General features: G+C 46.1%; 1 protein-coding gene across 5 annotated transcripts in view; it reads right to left on the bottom strand.

Moving 5' to 3' along the window:
* The window catches only part of LOC129815445 (inositol 1,4,5-trisphosphate receptor type 1-like), a 168,299-nt gene that overhangs the window by 54,489 nt on the left and 91,154 nt on the right, over positions 1-22,656 (bottom strand). For 2 of the 5 annotated variants that reach the window (XM_055869289.1, XM_055869284.1), the window contains exons 40-42: positions 12,232-12,279; positions 10,891-11,026; positions 9,034-9,221 (exon numbers count right to left, since the gene is read on the bottom strand). In XM_055869289.1, coding sequence (XP_055725264.1) covers positions 9,034-9,221; positions 10,891-11,026; positions 12,232-12,279 — 372 coding nt within the window. The remainder of the gene's footprint in view (positions 1-9,033; positions 9,222-10,890; positions 11,027-12,231; positions 12,280-22,656) is intronic. The other 3 variants (XM_055869286.1, XM_055869287.1, XM_055869285.1) reach the window with 2 other exon arrangements.

Raw genomic sequence — 22,656 nt, 5'->3', positions numbered from 1 at the left:
GCCCATCTTGTGATGAGTGACTTCTCCTTCACACCGTTAAGCCTTTTGGACCTAGACTTGGCGCTCTGGTACCCCCTCAAGCCGATACCACGGCGATCCTCAAAGAACTACACTGGACTTTATGCAACCTGGAAACCACATATTCAGAGGCACATTTATTGTAGCTTGGGATTTTAGTCAGTAGTCCTCGCGCTGATAAAATATTGCTTAACAACTTTTCGAAATGCCTACAAATGCCTCTCAAACTACATTGCTCTTATGTAACAACCAAATTCATTCTCTACTCCCTCCCCACCTTTGTGTTGACATGCTTCCTCTCACTACTAGGGCACATTACTCTCCACTCTGAGCTGGTGGCTGTGGTTGAATATCTATGTGCAAATGGGACTCAGTTGGCAGTGTTGCCAGAGATGACAGAGTTGGTGGAGTCTGGGATCTGGGTTGGGTCAGGGTTACTATGTTGTGAGTATGTTGGGTTTGGTGGAGTTTTGTGAGGTAATGTTGAGGCTTCAGTTTGGTTGTGATGGATTTATGACACTGATGATGTATGACAGTGGTGAGGATGAGAAGTATCATGTCTACTGTAATTGAATGAGCGTTAGGTTATGGCATCAGACACCTGGCACAGTCTACGGCCGACAGCATCTCTGTTATTCATACTCACCCTCTATCTATCCCTGTCTCGCTCGGTCTCTCCCTCTTCCCTGTCCCATCTCTCTCCATCCGTCTCTTTCCCCCTCTTTGTCTGTCTGAAAGAGGCTTAGAACCTTTCTAAGAAATGTGCTGATATCGTCTAAATCCTAGAGGACAGGGGTCTTCCTCACAAACAGGAGGATGCATGGCATGCATCACAGTATACACACTGCCTTGTCATGGACGTTGCAACAACACACTGGTACAAGTAATATGTTCTTTCTTCTGCATTTCAGCATGATCAAAAACGTCCCCCTTTTATGAGAAGACTTCAGTAGAATAATAGAGATATAGTCACTTTATTAGCCACAGAAATGTGTCAAAAGCCCCTCCAAGTAAATGGCGTTGCCAGAGGTATTAACCCTTTCCACTCACAGCCCCCGTCATCCCGTATACAGGTTCTCTGCTTCACAGCGCTGTATGGGTTTTGACTTGAGCACCGCGCATGACAAGATGCCCCCATCCCTCCCACTAATTGGGGTGCTTTCACATTTGTTGTTGTCAGAGTAAGGGAAATGCTGTAAATTGAGAGGAGTCTATGTGTTTGGAAAGATTAGACATTGAGGATTATAATAATTGATGATGTCATACAAGCAAACCAGACACCCATGAGTCCAAATGTGCACTTCACATTTTCATATTTGAAAACTCATGTAATTTACAGTATCATCATTTATGATCTCTATGTTTGATCCAGTTATAAGGATGACATGCGTTATACCCTGGGTTGTCCTGAACAGAATGAGAATATATGAATCGTATTGTGAAGAAAATTTGCATTGGAACACGCACTTGAAAGCACTCATGACTCCATTCTATGCAAATCAAAAATTACAATATTTGACTGAAGTGCCTTTTGAAAGCCTAACACTAAGAAAGTATTTCATAACTTAGCGAGCCATGTTGGCAATAGAATAAGAGTTCAAATGATGCCCATCTGACCCAGATTGTGATTTATAATGGAACGTTTTTGGATTGCATAAACAACAAAAATTGTGTGATTTTGGATTGCATAAACAACAAAAAAAGTGTGATTTTGGATTGCATAAACAACAAAAAAATGGGGGATGGTGAGGACGCAGGGCTGTGTTCTAAACAAACAAAAATTGTGCTTGCCTCAGTTCCTCAATGGCAGAGCTAGGAGGGCTAAAAAAAACACCTTATAGTTGAAGGCTCTTTACTTGAGTCATAAATTACTTAGGAACTGTGCACAGTTTGGAGAGGTAGAGAAACCAGTTTGACCTCTCACTCAAACCCTTTAAATAGTTTTTTCTTAACTTGCACCTACTCCAAAATGTCAATGAATATTGTTATTATGTTACTGAATGTATGCAGAGTATTTTCAGCAGGGGTTGGAACCAGTTCAAAGAACATAAAACCGGAAAAGAACGTCATTTTTATAGGAACAGAATCAGAAAAGGGAACGAAAGAGATATACTGTTCCGGAACATAACTGTTATTTTCAAAGCATGGGAACCAGTTAATAACGTTATTTTATGTTCTGGCCAAAGCCCTCACTCTGTCACTCAAACTTATTCCAGTGCCTGCCTGCCAGTTGAATATCTTTGCCAGTGTGTGTGCATGTGCCCCTCCCCCTCCGAAGCTTAGGCTACTGTAGCCTACTGACGTTACAAGCCTGATTCAGAAATTAGGGAGAGATTATTCAAGAAAAATTGATAAACTTCTTCAATGCTAGTTAGGGATACTATAATTATCACGTTTCACATTGGATAATTAACTACAAAAAGGTGAGATGTGTTTTCAATTCTGGTGCCACTCTGCACACACAAGCTTGTTAGCTAGCTATCTCTGGTCCATCTATCGGGAGTTGAAATTTCCTCCATAGAAGCCGCTCCTCCGTAGGTATAATTCTCTGGGCCTAATTCAGATCATGCACGTCATAACAAGATGCCCAGCGTTCCTCCACCCTCTCTCACTTTCTCCCCACCCGCCAAATTTCAGTCGCCTCTCGTGCCATCGCACAAGTGAACAACTATAGCTTTGGCAGCCGATAGCGCCCATAAACTATTGGCTGCCTAGGCTGAAACAACTATAGCTTGCCCGCTCCATAGAAAGCTGTTCTATCAGAAAATAACGATATAAGGCATTACTTTTTCCCCCAAACTTGTTCAGAACTTTATTTTGCAGGATGGAACAGTGGAACGGAACTAAAAAACATAATGGCACTGTTCAGAACTAAAAGAATTACTAAATAATTTAGGTTCCAACCCCTGATTTTCAGATTTTGTTATTGATAAATGCTGTGAAAGAACAGAAAATATAAAATGCAAATAAAATCAAAAGTGTAATGTTTGGATTCAGTCTTGTGACAGGTGAACTGTTGTATCCTCACCTTTGGTCTGATAATTTCCTCATAATCTCCAAAGTGTTCTCTTTCAATTGCTACCATGGTCATACATATTCTTTTTATATTTCTTCTGTTAGAAACACTTCAATTGGGCCCTATCCATATAGGCTAATTTCCACAAGTGTAAGGGGTTAAAAAAGCCATCTGTGTTTAGACAGAATTTAGAAAACGAGTGCTGGAAAAGAGACACTCGACAGATTGATGGTGGTGGAGGAGTAGAGAATAGAGATAAGCAAGGGATGGGGAGTTTCAGGAGTCCCCTGGAGTGTTGGGTAAACAGAGAGCCTGTCTGTAACCATGGAGATGAACCTTGAGCAGAATAAGAGTTGGGAGCGAGGCAGGGCGAGGAGAGGCGGGGGAGGGTGGCTCTGAAAAACAAGGTCACAGCGCTTTCCCTTCACTCCTTCCGTTCCGCCACTTGGCATCAACAAAGGGATGTTATATAACAGCTATTTATATCCACACTCCCTCTCTTTCTCTCCCTCTCTCTCCCTCTCACACACATCAGGCAGCACCACACACAGACTAACTGGAAATGCAGCTCTCCTCTTCCCACTGACACCCCTTTGTCCTCTCTTACCGTGAACTAGCCTCTTGTTTCAATCTTCCTCCTATCCTCCTGTCAGAACTCTTGTCTCTTCCTCTTCCCTGTTCCTTCATCTCCTACTCTTCTTCCTATCCTCTCTGCCCTGACACGGGAAGGCATAACTTGTGGTTTTACGGCAGGTGCCCGAGCACTGCTGAAATGTTACAAGTCACCACTTGTGTGTGTGCCACAACCCAATTACCACTCACACAACCATTATCTCCCTCTCTTCTAGCAGTAGCTGTCATAGGAAGAAGTGAGGCATGCAGGAACAATCTAACGTTTCCTGCAACAAAGTGACTGACGTTGATTGTTAAAAGAAAATAAATTAAGTTCGCCGGAGTGAAGATTGAGATTATGACATGCGTCACATGATCTATAGTCTTGCTTGATTATGTATGTCCAGATATTGATTAAAACCCATTGATTATGAGAAGCACATTTATTGACCGTGATTGATGTGTGGATATTTATCATGTGAATATATTACCTGAATGTGTTTGTATGCCATTTGTCATACCTTCATTGAGTTTGATTGTCAATTAGGTAATTGGTAGGGTTTGTGATGCATCCTGGGTAGTGGGTGTTGCGACAAGAAGGATTTCATTGCTTTGTTTGCGAGACCGAGAGGTAACAGGTCGGCATGATGCCGGGTTCACAGGCATGATTGAAGCCTGGGTTTTCTTTTGTTAGAGCTCTGTTATTCACGTCAGTTTACCTTTCTGTTCATCGTCCTGTTTATTTGATTGTGAAAATAATTGTACAGTTCGCCGGCTCTTTATCCTCACATTGGCAAGAAAATCACATCTTCCTTGTATGCCTCTTCACTGTTAAAATCCTACCGCACAGTCAACCTCACAGCCGGGACCAAAGTTTCTCAGTCATTAATGGCCTGCCCAGTGGCTGACAGAGTGAGTGAGAAAGGTGTAAGTGAGGGAGTGATTGAGCAGGTGAGTGAGTACATGGTCAGGTTTATTTCTGTGTGATATGTAGGTCAGGAGGTAATGGTTAACCGTGTTATGTGAGTGAGTACTATCCCAGGCGTCTACCCTGAACAGGTGTCTGGGCTAGAGACGCATCAACACAGATTAAAGAACGCAGAGTAGATCTCTTGTTCAAAAGGGACAGAATAGACTGATCACTATCTATCCATCCTCTGTTTCTCATCTGTGAAAAAGGCAGAGGCTAGAAAAGTGGTCTGAATCTGAGTGAATAGTACACAAAAACATTATGCTAGTGTGTGTCATTTAGACAAATAACTCAATGTCAATACTCCAGAAAATTAATGTTAAGAGTCAAAAAGGTTCTTGAGTTGAAATGTCAGAAATCAATGTTTCATCGTGCTGAAATCATTAGTAATGCTAACCCTATTTCTTCAAAAGTTGAAACTGATGTCCAGCTAATCAGTCTAAAAAAGGTCAACCTGGTTTTCTAGTGTGACCTCAGGTTTCTTACTCTACAGGGAGACAGGACAGTCCAGACACCACTGATGACAACCACATAGAGACATCAAATGGTTATTTGTGGAGGTTACAGCGAGTGAGCATATGCAGAAGTATCTGGGTCAGAAAGCAAATATCTAGCCTACCAAACTGGTTTGCATTCATGAACTGCTACAATATGTTATGTCAAAGTTCTTTAGAGAACATGTATACCCTCATTAGCATTAATACTTCAGTATTTACCCCTCTAAATTTCCACTCCATGTTTCAGTACAAAACAACTGTTGGAAGAGAAGCTCCAGTTTCTTTCCAGTCCCCCCCTCTCTCCCTCCCTACTGCCCTACTTCAGAGACCCAAAATGACCCAGTTTGGGCTGAGCGCGAGCTTGAAAGAGGGCCGGAATGTTTTGAAGCCTGAGACATTCCTCATTGTTCATTCACACAGGCCTTATGTAACGCTGGTCACCTGATTATCTCTGCAACAGCCAGGCTGCAGCCGTGGGAAGCCAGGACATTATCTCTGCTAGAGTGGCTTCCTCACCCCTAATCTGATTACGCAAGCTGCCCCCGTTTACGCAAGCAATCAGACTGACAAAGGAGCAGACAGGCAGAGGAGCAGGCAGACAGAGACTAGAGAGATAAATGCAGCGGGCTTGTTCACACATGCATACACACGCACACCACTTACACACACACTTGAATCTACTCTTTGTAATTTCTCTTCTGTTTGCAGAGGTAGGTAGGCAACGCGTTGCCAAAACAACCATTAGTGAGGTTGGCTGCGTAAATGGATGAATGCAGAAAAGCGTGGAGGGGTGCAGGGTGGTAGTGGTTGATCTACACAAGCCCTCTATGAAATGACGATTCCACCCACAACAAGATGTGCCTTCCTCTCTATGAGCCCATTATGAAGGGGAAGGGTTATTCCACAAGGGGCTCAGCGGTACAGGGGCTGATCTACAGTATACACACAAACAAATATACCTCGACAGTCTACACTACTTGTCAAAAGTTTTAGAACACATACTCATTCAAGGGTTTTTCTTTATTTTTACTATTTTCTACATTGTATAATAATAGTGAAGACATCTAAACTATGAAATGATGTAGTAACCAAAAAAGTGTTATGATTTGTTTTTGAGAATCAATTTCTGAGGCTGGTAACTCTAATAAACTTATCCTCTGTAGCAGAGGTAACTTTGGTTCTTCCTTTCCTGTGGCGGTCCTCATGAGAGCCAGTTTTATCATAGTGCTTGATGGTTTTTGCTACTGCACTTGAAGAAACTTACAAAGTTCTTGAAATTTTCCAGATTGACTGACCTTCCTATTTTACCAAATAGGCCTATTTTCTATATACCACTCCTACCTTGTCACAACACAACTGACTGGCTCAAATGCATTAAGAAGGAAAGAAATTCCACAAATTAACTTTTAACAAGGCACACCTGTTAATTGAAATGCATTCCAGGTGACTACCTCATGAAGCTGGTTGAGAGAACGCCAAGTGTGTGCAAAGCTGTCATGAAGGCAAAGGGTGACTATTTGAAGAATCTAAAATAGAAACTATATTTTGAGTTGCTCACAACATGATTCAATGTGTTATTTCACAGTTTTGATGTCTTCACTATTATTCTACAATGTAGAAGATAGTAAAAATAAAGAAAAACCCTTGAACGTGTAGATGTTCTAAAACTTCTGACCAGTAGTGTACCTTCACAGTCTGTTCAACATCAGGGGGAAATTATAGTACATTCAAACACAAACTCAGCAAAAAAAGAAATGTCCTTTTTTCAGGACCCTGTCTTTCAAAGATAATTAGTAAAAATCCAAATACCTTCACAGATTTTCATTGTAAAGGGTTGAAACACTATTTCCGACAACAATTAATGAACATGCACCTGTGGAACGGTCATTAAAACTTCTTCAGGCTAGGGTCCTTTAATCTCAATTTCCGCCTGACTGATGTGCCTGTTGCTCAGGCCCTGAACCCAGGATATGCTTATAATTGGTAACATTGGAAAGAAGACACTTTATAAATAATGTAGGAGACTATAACACAATAGATATGGTAGGAGAAAATCCAAAGAAAAACCAACCGGAAATATTTTTGTTGTTGTTGAGAGCCCATGCTCCTACAATGGAAAGTATAGGGAAATAATTTAATCTAGCTCCCAGTATGCAATTCCTATGGCTTCCACTGGGTGTCAGCACTCAATGTTCAAGGTTTCAGGCTTGTTTCTTCCAAAACGAGTAAGAATAATGAGTTTTACTACAGGGACACAGTCTTGGAAATGCGTGTGCGCGCGCCATGAAGACAACGCGCACCTGCTAATATTGGTTTCCTATTGAACATACTTCTTTCCGTATGAAATGTTATAGTTTGATTACATTTTAGAGTATCTAAGGATTAAATAGAAATGTATTATGACTTGTTGAAACAAAGTTTAAGGATAGATTTTCGGATTCGTATCTTGGCATGTTGAACGAGTGGATTACTCAAATCGAAGGCGCCAACTAAACTGACTTTTTGGGATATAAAGAAGGATTTTATTTAACAAAATGACACTACATGTTATAGCTGATTTCCTGCAAGACAGGAATGTCAGTGTTCTGCCATGGCCAGCGAAGAGCCCGGATCTCAATCCCATTGAGCACGTCTGGGACCTGTTGGATCAGAGAGTGAGGGCTAGGGCCATTCCTCCCAGAAATGTTTGGGAACTTGCAGGTGCCTTGGTGGAAGAGTGGGGTAACATCTCACAGCAAGAACTGGCAAATCTGGTGCAGTCCATGAGGAGGAGATGCACTGCAGTACTTAATGCAGCTGGTGGCCACACCAGATACTGACTGTTACTTTTGATTTTGACCCCCCCTTTGTTTAGGGACACATTATTCAATTTCTGTTAGTCACATGTCTGTGGGACTTGTTCAGTTTATGGCTCAGTTGTTGAATCTTGTTATGTTCATACAAATATTTACACGTTAAGTTTGCTGAAAATAAATGCAGTTGACAGTGAGAGGACGTTTATTTTTTTGCTGAGTTTAGTTACATATACAGTACAAACATATGCGTCTCAAAAATGTCTCCCTTGTAAATAATCCAGAAAGAGCAGCGGTCATGTGCCTCAGTTTCAGTTCAATCATTCCCCATGGCCTCATAGGATTGTTTGACGTTGCCAGTAAACTCTACAGTGGCTCAGCTCTGTCAGGAAAAGTATAGAAGTGTTGTGTGGCATGGTGAGCCATCCTCTAAGGGAGCAGGGAGGGAGGGGTGTGGACTAACGTAAAATGGCTGCCTTATACAGGATCAGAGCATGCCAGTACATGATAGACCAATGCAGTGGCAGTCTAGTCTACAATAGGCCTGGTGCTGTTCCTATCCAAGGACTTACAGTGCCTTAAGAAAGTATTCATACCCCTTGACATTTTGTTGTGTTACAAAGCGGGATAAAATGGATTTGTCATTTTTTTGTTAACGATCTACACAATATATTCTGTAATGTCAAAGGGGATGAAAAATTCAAAAATTTGTAAAAAATTTATAAAAAGAAACAGTATTGACCCCCTGAGTCAATACATGTTAGAATCACATTTGGCAGTGATTACAGCTGGAAGTATTTCTGGGTAAGTCTAACTAAGAGCTATCCACACCTGGATTGTGCAACATTTGCCAATTAAAAAAATAATTCTTCAAGCTCTGTCAAATTAGTTGTTGATCATTGCTAGACAACCATTTGCAGGTCTTGCCAAGTCAAGGGGTGTGAATACTTTCTGAAGGCACTGTATCTTTCTCATCTGTGAAGTGTGCTGGGACCAATGATGCATCTTTATGGTAGTGAAATGCACTTTAAAAAATGTTTGTTTAGATTTATCATTCAGGTATGTATTGGGCTTCAGACTCTCCTGACACACCCACATCCTTTTGATTGACAAGTGGCTCAGACTCACTTGGATGGTGGTGTTCCCGCCCTCCAGCAGGGCGATGGCCAATAGGATGCTTTCCTGGAAGACGCGGTCACTGGTGGTGTTCATGATGAGGTCTATGACGAGGTCGGAGGCTCCCTCCTTGTCCAGGTGACACTGTACCTCTGACAGGCTCATCTCTCCTCGACTCAGGGCCCCCATACCACCGAGACCTGGAGGGAGGGACAGGGGTCAGAGGTGAAGGGCCAGGAGTGTGATTCTTCCTGTTCTCCTGACTCATAGCGATAAGGAGAGGTTTCAAATCTTTATATCTAACATCTTACTTCCAAACTACTCAATCACATGGAACAAGGAAAGGAAATAGGAAAGTGCCATCTTCCAGGCAGTTGCCTACTTCATTGTGGAACCATTACATATTAATTTACAATATACTTGCATATGGAATTAGAAAGTGAATGTACGTTTGCCACATTTCAAATATATCATTAATTTTGATAAGAAAACATCAAGAGGGGCTTTCCTGTGAGAATGTAAAAGAGGGCCTACTCTGCTTCTTTCACACAAGTATTATTGACAACGCCCTTGGCAGCCTTTACCAGCGGCAGGCAGGCAGGCACGCACGCAGGCACGCACATACACGTACACATAGTGCTAAGAAGTCCGGACTCTCGTTTCTGCAGCAGGTGCAACCAGGAGGCCGTTTTCACAGGAAGTAGTAGTCTGTCGTCTACCAACAGCCAGAACTGGATCAAACAAGGGAGGGGTGGGTTGACTTGCTATGGTCTGGAGGGTTGCCAGGCAGTGTCTTGGTTCACATGGGAGACATGGTGAACCAGGAACTAGGCTTATTTCTCAACTCATTCCCATAAGAGGCACAGGGGTCTAACAGTAGTAGTACATTGTTTGACATGAACATGGCTGGGCAATTAGATATGCTATAACTGGGTAATATGATGTCACGCTATATCAATAAACAGTACATCTGACCCCATGTTAAATGTGACAACACTACATCTACATTTACATCTATATAGAAATACATGACAACACTTCATCTCCATCATGTTGACTGACTCATAGGCCTATATGTTGACAACACTACATAGAAAACTCAATATTTTGACTTGAAATAGTGAGGTCAGATCAGTCACGCAGTGCTTATTATGAGGAGATTACAGTGTTGTGCTTGGTGTGCTCACAGTCACAGGGCCGGACAAGACCTAGACCTCTGTGTGTGTGTGTGTGTGTGTGTGTGTGTGTGTGTGTGTGTGTGTGTGTGTGTGTGTGTAGATAGGCCTATTGGTTAAATAATAGAGAGATAATGAGAAGGCCTGTTTGGGAAACAATATCAATATCCCTATCCACCACCATCCATCACACACAGACCTTCACCTCTCAAAGTTGCATTATCCGCATGATGGTATGTGGGTGTGTGGGAATGTTTATGTGTGTGTGTCAATACAGAGGAGTCTTTTCTTTGGCAGAAGTTCAGAATGAGGTCAGAAGAATATGCAACGTTGTCATGTTTGGTTCCTGTGTGCACTAGAAAGAAACTCATGCTTTTTTTGACAGTTTAGTTTCACTCCTTTTGTTCATCTGTATCTGGCAAATTACTTCTACAACACTTAGTGACAACTTACATAAAAGGTACAAAACAAACAGATCAGAATTACCCGAGTTAACCTTTTCGTCCAAACCATGGACAGACAGGGAGAGAGATGGAGAAGAGAAGACAAGAGAACAGACAGACAGAGACAAGAGGAGACAGACAGACACAGAGAAGATGACAGAGAGACAAAGAGAGCAGACAAACAAAGGAGATGACAGATCAATAAATACTATATATAGATACCATACCAAGCGACAGAGAGGTGCTCTCACCTGATTGGCTCTTGCCTGGTCCTACTGGAACCAGGGTTGCGTTGCTGAAGGCCTTCAGGCTGTCCCTCCGCCCAGCACTCCTACTATGGAAGTTACCATAGTAACGGTTCACCAGAATCTGCCTCAGCGCCTCACCCTTCAGAAAGAGGAAAATGGTGGTGTATTAGTGTGATGATGTAAGAGACTTGAGAGGGAGTCTATCATACAGTATACATTATGTGCACCATATATCCATCATCATGTCAATAAGGCCCACTTGAACTGATTAAAGGGGTTTGAAGAGAGAAGGGACGTGAGGTAAACTGCCAGGGCCAATCCAAATAAACATTGTGTGCATGAACTGCACTTAAGTAGTATAGTTTCGCAAAGAAGAAGACTAGAGTTGAGTTCAGATGCTTAGTTTGGTTTTGTTGGCGTAGGGTTCTGAAAACACCAGGGTTATGGGTTTGATACCTGCATGGGCCACCTATGTTGCTGTGGATAAAGCATCTGTTAAATGTCTATAGCGTTATTACTCTCCCGACATTCTCATTCACGTATTGAATAAACAACCAATAACACAGGTAAAGATCAGTCATCAAGCTTGTTATATCTCTATCCCTGGTAGAAGTGCGACGGAAATTTGGGTCCTAGCTGTTTTCAGACAGGCCAACAGGGGGGCCATCTCTCCCCACACCATCGCCATGACTCATCCAGAAACCTGTCGGCGTCAGCACCATAGAAAATAGAACCTTATCTGTCACTGGCAGGAGGCAGACGAATGGGCATAATGTGAAATGAGCTACACAATCACACGTTGAGAGCCAATCATCCAATCACATTCCACAAACATGAGCTCACATCCTTGTCCTCCACTCCTAGGTTCCTTGGAGACAAGTGTGTGGAGGTGGGAAGGTAACATATGCTGTTTAGGTTGGTTCGGCTGTGCTAGGTAGCATTACCCAGTCAGTGTTTGAGACTTAAGAAAAAGCCACTGAAATGCAAGCTTATCTATTCAACACATGGAGACACACTAAGCCAACCATGATTATACTGTATGATGTGCACCAAGTCAGCTAACCACAACTGTAGGGAAAGGGCTGCAGTGAGGTTAGTAAAAACAACCTGTAGAGTTCAGTGACAGGTTGAGGGTTCAGGCTAGGGTGAAAGCCTAACAATCTCAGTGGTCAGTCTTCATCGTAGAATGAGTGTTGGGGTTTCTGTTAGGGTTAGGTTCAGAATTACCTATCCTCCTCTGAAACTATGTTCATGTTAGGGTCCTCCAGTTGTTTAGGTTTTAGGTGGGGTTCAGGATTCATGGTTTATGGTTGTATTCATGTTACGGTCAGGTTTAGTACCTACCCTCCTCTGGTCGTCCAGTATTTTCTGTGGCTGGTTGAGATCCAGCTGCTGGTGCAGTGAGGTGGGTTAGTACAGCACAGCGAGCAAACAAAAACAAACGCAGGGTTAGTCCTCATGCAGCATTTGTATGGCCAACACACACATAGTTAATAAGTTATTAATAATTTCATTCATTATGGACGTTAAGGTATAGGGTTGTGCTGTGCCATGCCATGAACAGTGGGTTAGAGAGGGGTGGTGTGAAAGTTAGTGAGGGGTCAAAGCAAAGGGAGGGGTCAGCAGCGGTGAGGATGACTATTAATCAGGAAGTGAAAGGTGAAGGAGAAAATCAACAGTTCACTATATTTAACAGTTTACCTAATTTCAATCTGCAAAGTAGGCCACAGTACTAGTGTCCAATAAAGATATGCACAAATAAAAGTGATCTATGGTTCTCATCTCTCTTAAAGAGTTGGACCCTATCCCCTCCTCTTTTCTCCAGACCATTTCCGGAGACCTTCTCCCTTACCTCACCTCGCTCATCAACTCATCCTTGACCGCTGGCTACGTCCCTTCCGTCTTCAAGAGAGCGAGAGTTGCACCCCTTCTGAAAAAACCTACACTCGATCCCTCCGATGTCAACAACTACAGACCAGTATCCCTTCTTTCTTTTCTCTCCAAAACTCTTGAACGTGCCGTCCTTGGCCAGCTCTCCTGCTAATCTCTCTCAGAATGACCTTCTTGATCCAAATCAGTCAGGTTTCAAGACTAGTCATTCAACTGAGAATGCTCTTCTCTGTGTCACGGAGGCGCTCCGCACTGCTAAAGCTAACTCTCTCTCCTCTGCTCTCATCCTTCTAGACCTATCGGCTGCCTTTGATACTGTGAACCATCAGATCCTCCTCTCCACCCTCTCCGAGTTGGGCATCTCCGGCGCGGCCCACGCTTGGATTGCGTCCTACCTGACAGGTCGTTCCTACCAGGTGGCGTGGCGAGAATCTGTCTCCTCACCACGTGCTCTCACCACTGTTGTCCCCCAGGGCTCTGTTCTAGGCCCTCTCCTATTCTCGCTATACACCAAGTCACTTGGCTCTGTCATATCCTCACATGGTCTCTCCTATCATTGCTATGCAGACGACACACAATTAATCTTCTCCTTTCCCCCTTCTGATAACCAGGTGGCGAATCGCATCTCTGCATGTCTGGCAGACATATCAGTGTGAATGACGGATCACCACCTCAAGATGAACCTCGGCAAGACAGAGCTGCTCTTCCTCCCGGGGAAGGACTGCCCATTCCATGATCTCGCCATCACGGTTGACAACTCCATTGTGTCCTCCTCCCAGAGTGCTAAGAACCTTGGCGTGATCCTGGACAACACCCTGTCGTTCTCAACTAACATCAAGGCGGTGACCCGTTCCTGTAGGTTCATGCTCTACAACATTCGCAGAGTACGACCCTGCCTCACACAGGAAGCGGCGCAGGTCCTAATCCAGGCACTTGTCATCTCCCGTCTGGATTACTGCAACTCGCTGTTGGCTGGGCTCCCTGCCTGTGCCATTAAACCCCTACAACTCATCCAGAACGCCGCAGCCCGTCTGGTGTTCAACCTTCCCAAGTTCTCTCACGTCACCCCGCTCCTCCACTCTCTCCACTGGCTTCCAGTTGAAGCTTGCATCCGCTACAAGACCATGGTGCTTGCCTACGGAGCTGTGAGGGGAACGGTACCTCCGTACCTTCAGGCTCTGATCAGGCCCTACACCCAAACAAGGGCACTGCGTTCATCCACCTCTGGCCTGCTCGCCTCCCTACCTCTGAGGAAGTACAGTTCCCGCTCAGCCCAGTCAAAACTGTTTGCTGCTCTGGCACCCCAATGGTGGAACAATCTCCCTCACGACGCCAGGTCAGCGGAGTCAATCACCACCTTCCGGAGACACCTGAAACCCCACCTCTTTTAGGAATACCTAGGATAGGATAAAGTAATCCTTCTAACCCCCCCCCCCTCCCCCCTTAAAAGATTTAGATGCACTATTGTAAGGTGGTTGTTCCACTGGATATCATAAGGTGAATGCACCAATTTGTAAGTCGCTCTGGATAAGAGCGTCTGCTAAATGACTTAAATGTAAATGTAATGTAAATGAAACTTTCCTGTAAATTTCCAGAATTTCCCCGTAAATCTTCCATGGGAAGTTAAGCCCTGGAATTTGGGGAATTATGATTAAATTCATAAAAAAAGTTAGCTTATAAAAGTTAACCTTTTTTTGTGGGATACACATAAGGCAATTCTAGGTCTTGTGGCATTTTTTGGTTAAACTATCCCCAATTCAATGGAATTGTACAGCTGATTCTCAAGATCTTGCACACTAATGAGATGCTATTGAGACCACTACTACACTGTCTGAACCAAGGACTACATGCGTTCTGGTAAGTTTTTATTACAATACTGGGTAGGGTGAATATATTTTATATGACATACATGATTTTGTGGTAACTAGTAAATAGTAGCCTACAGCAAAGTGTGTTTAAATCATTTTCTAATCAATTTCTGCAAGTTAGTTTTTGCTACCATGTGGGTTTTAGCTTGCTTCAGACTGCTAACTGAGGAGTGTTAATTCACCTGTTTCCATACATGTTTCATTTAAAAAATATATCTTACAAAGGAGTTGTTTAATCTAACTGCTTAACTATTTATCTGTACATGGAATTGTAATTGTTTGTTCTTCTCATTTTTTCCTAATGTTTACAGGAAAATGCCACAGGCACTATCTGATGTGTGGAGACATTTCACTGCAGCTAATGTAAAAGGAAAAGCGGTGTATATTTGCAAATACTGTGCCAAATGATATGTGAAGAATGCAACAAAGATGCAGAATCATCTGGCCAAGTGTATAAAGTTCCCTCACCACCCACAACCTCTGACAAAAGTCCCTCTACTTCTACTCGAGGTGAAAATTATGAATCAGACACCTTATCGATAGCAACAGCTTATGGTCCTCCTGGAATCAGAAGGTTTTTTGACTCAATGGAGGAACGTAGTCAGAAGTGCTGATGAATGTCTTGCTCCAGCTGTGTATGCAACTGGTTCACCTCTGATGCTCGCAGGCAATGTGTATTGGAAGAGATTTCTGAATGTTCTTCGCCCAGCATACACCCCTCCAACCAGACATGCTTAATCTACTCATTTGCTGGATGCAGAGTTCAACAGAGTTCAAGTGAAGGTCAAGCAAATCATAGAGAAACCAGACTGTATTGCAATCATCTCTGATGGGTGTTCGAATGTTCGTGGGCAAGGAATAATTAACAACATCATCTCCACCCCTCAACCATTATTCTACAAGAGCCCAGACACAAGGGACAACAGACACACCGGTCTCTACATTGCAGATGAGATGAAGGCAGTCATCAATGACCTTGGACCACAGAAGGTATTTGCACTGGTGACAGACAATGCTGAGAACATGAAGGCTGCTTGGTCTCAAGTGGAGGAGTCCTACCCTCACATCACACCCATTGGCTGTGCTGCTCATGCATTGAATCTGCTCCTCAAGGACATCATGGCACTGAAAACAATATATACACTCTACAAGAGAGCCAAGGAAATGGTTAGGTATGTGACGGGTCATCAAGTAGCAGCTCTTGGCAGTCTGGCGAAGTACACTTCCAAGCAAGGGCTTTGGGATGGAGATGCAATATGGCAGTAGTGCCAACATATCTCATCAGCCACCTGGTAGAAGGGACTTTGTGGATCTGAGGCGCTTTCCCCTGTTGCCTCCATCATCCTCCAAATCCCACCAACATCAGCCACCTCAGAGCGCAACTGGTCCTTGTTTGGGAACACACACACCAAAGCATGCAACAGGCTGACCAATACAAGGGTTAAAATATTGGTGGCCATCCGGGCAAATCTGAGGCTTTTTGAGCCTGACAACGAGCCATCCTCAACAAGGTTGGAAAGTGACAGTGAAGATGAGGCCTCAGTCTGATGTTCAAGAGGTGGACATTGAAGAGGTCCAGGAAGAAGACATGGAAGCCTGAGAGGAAGACCACAAAAGCTTTAGTTTCTAGACTATCATTTTACAGATGTATGTTGAAAAGGTTTTTCGGAGATGCGATGGATCATTGGGGATCATTTAATATTCCCTTTCTTTTGTTGTTCAGTGAAATCATCCCATGTGAGGAGTCAACTCATTTAATTAAAGTTCAATTCGTAACTAAATAGTTAAAAAATATATATATTGGAAGGATTTAATAATTTGCAATTATGTCTACTTATGATGAGGTTAAAGGTTTATGTTTCTGTCTCCATATGACATGGTAAATATATCCAATGCAACAAACATCTAGATTTAATTGGCATTCATATTAATTTGCATGTATTTCCGTTAATTCCCATATATTCCCGTTAATTCCCACGGAAAGATTCCACCTCTGAATATTCCCCAAAATGTCCAACCCTAGCTACACATGAATCATCCAAATACCATATCTACATTTGTAATTCCTGGTAGCTAGCTACAACTGCTTGGAGTAGGACCAGGCTCCCATGAAATCATGTTCATTACATAAGAAGCAGAAACACTAGAAGGGGAGTGGAGGGAGGTGTGGATGGGGGAGGGAGTTAACATAATGTTGCTCAGGAGGGAACCAGGACACTGAACTAGTGACACACAGGAGCTTAGAGAGTCCATATGTCACCAAAACAACACAGAGAGAGAATAACACAACACTGGGGCACTGCCAGCACAACCATGGGTCCCCCTGAAATAAGGTCAGACAGGACAACACAGAGGCTCTGCCATAACCAGAGGGCTGTAGGTGTGTGGAGAGGTTGTTCTATCCTTGGGGGTAATGAAAGTCCCCACAAGGATAGTAAATCAAGGAAAAGTATCCCTCATGGGGACATTTCTCCCATCCCCATGAGGACAAAGGCTATTTTAAGCATAGGGGTTAGGTTTATGGTTACAATTTGGGTTAGGGTTTCTGTTAGTGTGTCCCAGTAGAGAAGCAGAGGCAGGTTAGAGGTTGTCCTACTGCAGCTCAGTCAGACAGTCAGAAGTGGCTACACCATCCTCCCCCACTGTGACCACATCAAAGCCAGACAGCCACCGTCACACAGCCTGCTGATCAGAGCAGATCTGCTCCCTCTCCACACCGCCCACGGGCCGACCACAGTGACCGCACAGCAACTCCTCATGCTCACCACATCCTCTCCAACAACCGTTCCACCGAGTTGGAATCTCCCCGCGGCAAGCCCCTGCTGTCGGTCTCTGACATCTCCAGCTTCCCCATTAGAGGAAACACACACGTACAGTTTTACGTGTACACACACACACGCGCAAGCTTATGTACTCACACGCACGCACGCACGCACGGACAAGTACATGTACACACACATACCGAATGCAAAAACATTCCCTTTTGGGGGGGGTGCACGTCCATGTGTTTGTGTTTTAGCAGGCGGAGGGAGACGGAGTCATGTTTAGTTTCGTTGTGACTGAAATGGATCCTGGGGTTTACCGCTTGGCTGCTCACTGTGTCCAAACACCATAAAGACATCAAGGGAACCTAATTAAAATAGTCTGTTGCTCTCTCTGTCATTTTCACTGCAACTGACCTGCTTTTCTCAAACCTGTACCACCCAAGATCTGGAACCAAGGTGAGTTCAAGCCTAGTGAGTGTCAACTCTCTTTTGGTAACAAGTGGCTGGTCCGGAACTACCTTCGTACTTGGTTAACCATGTGGACCTATTTAGTAAGGTGAAATAATAATTCAGAACATGGCAGATGGTTATGTAATGTATAGAGCTGATACAATTCCCTATTCTACATGAGTATCAGATCTGCTCTACACCATTTGTATCTGACTGCTCTGTGATGTTAGACCCTTCTGAACAGAGCCCAGGTCCCTCTGATTTGCCTTCCTCTTTAAATCCTGGGCCCAGGTGTTAAGGGAAGACTTTAAAACCTGGCAATCTGCAGTGGAGCCAACTTTACTACCTTACATAACAAACTGAGTGAGGCAACACAGGCCTCAGCTCAGCCGGAGGACGTATGTGAATGTGCGTGTACTCTGCAGTCACGGCCTCACCTATCAGTTGCCAGGCTAAGGTTGGTCCATACGGTACATTATGAAATACCTCATTCAACTGTCAATCACTGAAGTGTACACCCGTGGTTTCCTATCCTGGTTCTGGGGAACCCAGTCAACCCACAGGGTTCTAGCATAACACTGACAAACATCATTCGTCTTCACCTAACCAACATCAATCAATATTGAAGCCCTTGATGTGTTGAATCGAGATACAGGTAACTGACAAAATAAAGGAAACCCCAACATAAAGTGTCTTAATAGGGTGTTAGGTCACAACGAGAAGCAGGAACAGTTGAAATGCACCTTGGCATAGATTCTACAAGTGTCTGGAACTCTATTGGAGGGATGCGACACCATTCTTCAACAAGACATTCCATAATTTGGTGTTTTGTTGATGGTGGTAGAAAACACCGCCTCAGGCACCTCTCCAGAATCTCCCATTAGCATTCAATTGGGTTGAGATTTGGTAACAGACACCCGATTAAGCCAAAATAATGGGCAACTGCGCATCTTTAGACATGACAATAAGCATGATAGGCTGGTAATTGCTCAGGTACTCAGGAAACACACCTGTGTGGAAGCACCTGCTTCAATATACTTGTATCCCTCATTTACTCAAGTGTTTTCATTATTTTGGCAGTTATCTGTAGTTAGTGCTGGGCTGGAACAAAACGGATCACCCCTGTTAGTTGGAACAGAACTGAAGAGTACTACAAACATATTTGAGAGCAGCGCATAAAGTAACAAACAGTACATGTTCATGAGCATTAAGTGTGACCTACATTTCAACCCACACACATTCTCCTGCTCTGCCTCAGTGTAGCTGAGGAGATCCACTTTCACAGGAGTAGAGTGTGAGAGGAGAGGCGCCACAAGCACTTTTTTCTTCTTTTTTCTATTGTGTTATTGACTGTATGTTTGTTTATCCCATGTGTAACTCTGTGTTGTTGTTTGTGTCGCACTGCTTTGCTTTATCGTGGCCAGGTAATAGTTGTAAATGAGAACTTGTTCTCAACTGGCCTACCTGGTTAAATATAGGTGAAATAAAATACATTTTAAAAAAGCCCAGCCGGTGTGAGGATCACCTCCAACACACTACAAAACTAACACGCCACAGAAACAACCTCTAACTCCACTGAGACTACAGACACAGTGTGATTGTCTGCAGGACTGTATGTGTGAGAGAGGAAAGGAGAAAAGGGGAAAGAGAAAATGGAAAGAGAGAAAGGTAGGATGTTTTGAATGACATTTCAAAGGAGCTAAGAGATGGAAGGAAAAAGGAAGGAGAGAGTGGAGGAATTAAGGAGAGAGAGGACGAATCAGGGAGAGAGAGAGGAGGAATCAGGGAGAAAGAGGGAGAAACGTTGGCTAGAGAAGGTAGAGTGGGCGAGGTTGTCTGGCTTGCTTTCCTCCACACTGCCTTGTTATTAAATCAGCGCTGGCGACAAGGAGGGAGGGAGGGATGGAGGGAGAGAGGGGCACTTAACAGGTGTGGATAGGGAAGGCTGTAGATAGCTATACTGTATACCCCGACCCTGTACCCCTTATACCCTCTGACCTTGTAACCGCTTAGCCTCCGACCCTGTACCCCATATATCCTCCCGACCCTGTACGTGCTATAGCCCCCGACCCTGCACGCCCTATTGCCCCCGACCCTGTACAACCTATACCCCCCGACCCTGTACCCCCTATAGCCCCCGACCCTGTACCCCCTGTAGCCCCCGACCCTGTACCCCCTATAGCCCCCGACCCTGTACGACCTATAGCCCCCGACCCTGTACCCCCCGACCCTGTACGCCCTATACCCCCCCGACCCTGTACGCCCTATAGCCCCCGACCCTGCACGCCCTATAGCCCCCGACCCTGTAAGCCCTACAGCCCCCGACCCTGTACCCCCTACAGCACCCCGACCCTGTACGCCCTATAGCCCCCGACCCTGTACGCCCTATAGCCCCCGACCCTGTACGCCCTATAGCCCCCGACCCTGTACGCCCTATAGCCCCCGACCCTGTACGCCCTATAGCCCCCGACCCTGTACGCCCTATAGCCCCCGACCCTGTACCCCCTATAGCCCCCGACCCTGCACCCCCTATAGCCCCCGACCCTGCACCCCCTATAGCCCCCGACCCTGCACCCCCTATAGCCCCCGACCCTGCACCCCCTATAGCCCCCGACCCTGTACGCCCTATAGCCCCCGACCCTGCACCCCCTATAGCCCCCGACCCTGTACCCCCTATAGCCCCCGACCCTGTACCCCCTATAGCCCCCGACCATGCACGCGCTATAGCCCCCGACCCTGTACCCCCTATAGCCCCCGACCCAGTACCCCCCAACCCTGTACCCCCTATAGCCCCCGACCCTGTACCCCCTATAGCCCCCGACCCTGTACCCCCTGTAGCCCCCGACCCCGTACCCCCTATAGCCCCCGACCCTGTAAGCCCTATAGCCCCCGACCCTGTACCCCCTATAGCCCAGCGACCCTGTACCCCCCGACCCTGTACCCCCTATAGCCCCCGACCCTGTACCCCCTATAGCCCCCGACCCTGTACCCCCTATAGCCCCCGACCCTGTACGCCCTATAGCCCCCGACCCTGTACGCCCTATAGCCCCCGACCCTGTACGCCCTATAGCCCCCGACCCTGTACGCCCTATAGCCCCCGACCCTGTACGCCCTATAGCCCCCGACCCTGTACCCCCTATAGCCCCCGACCCTGCACCCCCTATAGCCCCCGACCCTGCACCCCCTATAGCCCCCGACCCTGCACCCCCTATAGCCCCCGACCCTGCACCCCCTATAGCCCCCGACCCTGTACGCCCTATAGCCCCCGACCCTGCACCCCCTATAGCCCCCGACCCTGTACCCCCTATAGCCCCCGACCCTGTACCCCCTATAGCCCCCGACCATGCACGCGCTATAGCCCCCGACCCTGTACCCCCTATAGCCCCCGACCATGCACGCGCTATAGCCCCCGACCCTGTACCCCCTATAGCCCCCGACCCTGTACCCCCCAACCCTGTACCCCCTATAGCCCCCGACCCTGTACCCCCTATAGCCCCCGACCCTGTACCCCCTGTAGCCCCCGACCCCGTACCCCCTATAGCCCCCGACCCTGTAAGCCCTATAGCCCCCGACCCTGTACCCCCTATAGCCCAGCGACCCTGTACCCCCCGACCCTGTACCCCCTATAGCCCCCGACCCTGTACCCCCTATAGCCCCCGACCCTGTACCCCCTATAGCCCCCGACCCTGTACCCCCCAACCCTGTACCCCCTATAGCCCCCGACCCTGTACCCCCTATAGCCCCCGACCCTGTACCCCGTATAGCCCCCGACCCTGTATCCCCCGACCCTGTACCCCCTATAGCCCGCGACCCTGTACCCCCTATAGCCCCCGACCCTGTACCCCCTATAGCCCCCGACCCTGTACCCCCCGACCCTGTACCCCCTATAGCCCCCGACCCTGTACCCCGTATAGCCCCCGACCCTGTATCCCCTATAGCCCCCGACCCTGTATCCCCTATAGCCCGCGACCCTGTATCCCCTATAGCCCCCGACCCTGTACCCCCTATAGCCCCCGACCCTGTACCCCCTATAGCCCCCGACCCTGTACCCCCTATAGCCCCCGACCCTGTACCCCCTATAGCCCCCGACCCTGTACCCCCTATAGCCCCCGACCCTGTACCCCCTATAGCCCCCGACCCTGTACCCCCTATAGCCCCCGACCCTGTACCCCCTATAGCCCCCGACCCTGTACCCCCTATAGCCCCCTCCTGCAAAGGCAAAGCCAGTGTCTCTGGGACAACAGCGCCTCCACACTTTTATTGGCTATTACTTCTGAAGGTCACACATCAGTGGAGGGAGGGGAGAGAGGTAGAGAGAGACGCAGGCTGGGTTCCAGGGAGAGGGGCAGGCTGGTTTCCAGGGAGAGGTAGGCAGAGAGAGAGGTATAGAGAGAGATGCAGGCTGGGTTCCAAGGAGAGAGAGGTATAAAGAGAGATGCAGGCTGGGTTCCAGGGAGAGAGAGGTAGAGAGAGAGATGCAGGCTGGGTTCCAGGGAGAAAGAGGTATAGAGAGAGATGCAGGCTGGGTTCCAATGAGAGAGAGACGTATAAAGAGAGATGCAGGCTGGGTTCCAATGAGAGAGAGGTATAAAGAGAGATGCAGGCTGGGTTCCAGGGAGAGAGAGGTATAAAGAGAGATGCAGGCTGGGTTCCAATGAGAGAGAGGTATAAAGAGAGATGCAGGCTGGGTTCCAAGGAGAGAGAGGTATAAAGAGAGATGCAGGCTGGGTTCCAGGGAGAGAGAGGTATAAAGAGAGATGCAGGCTGGGTTCCAATGAGAGAGAGGTATAAAGAGA

The sequence above is a fragment of the Salvelinus fontinalis genome, chromosome 18 (genome assembly GCF_029448725.1).
Source record: "Salvelinus fontinalis isolate EN_2023a chromosome 18, ASM2944872v1, whole genome shotgun sequence".
Lineage (NCBI taxonomy): Eukaryota > Metazoa > Chordata > Actinopteri > Salmoniformes > Salmonidae > Salvelinus > Salvelinus fontinalis.
The sequence above is the reverse complement of the archived record's forward strand: the minus strand, read 5'-3'. Positions and strand labels throughout refer to the sequence as shown.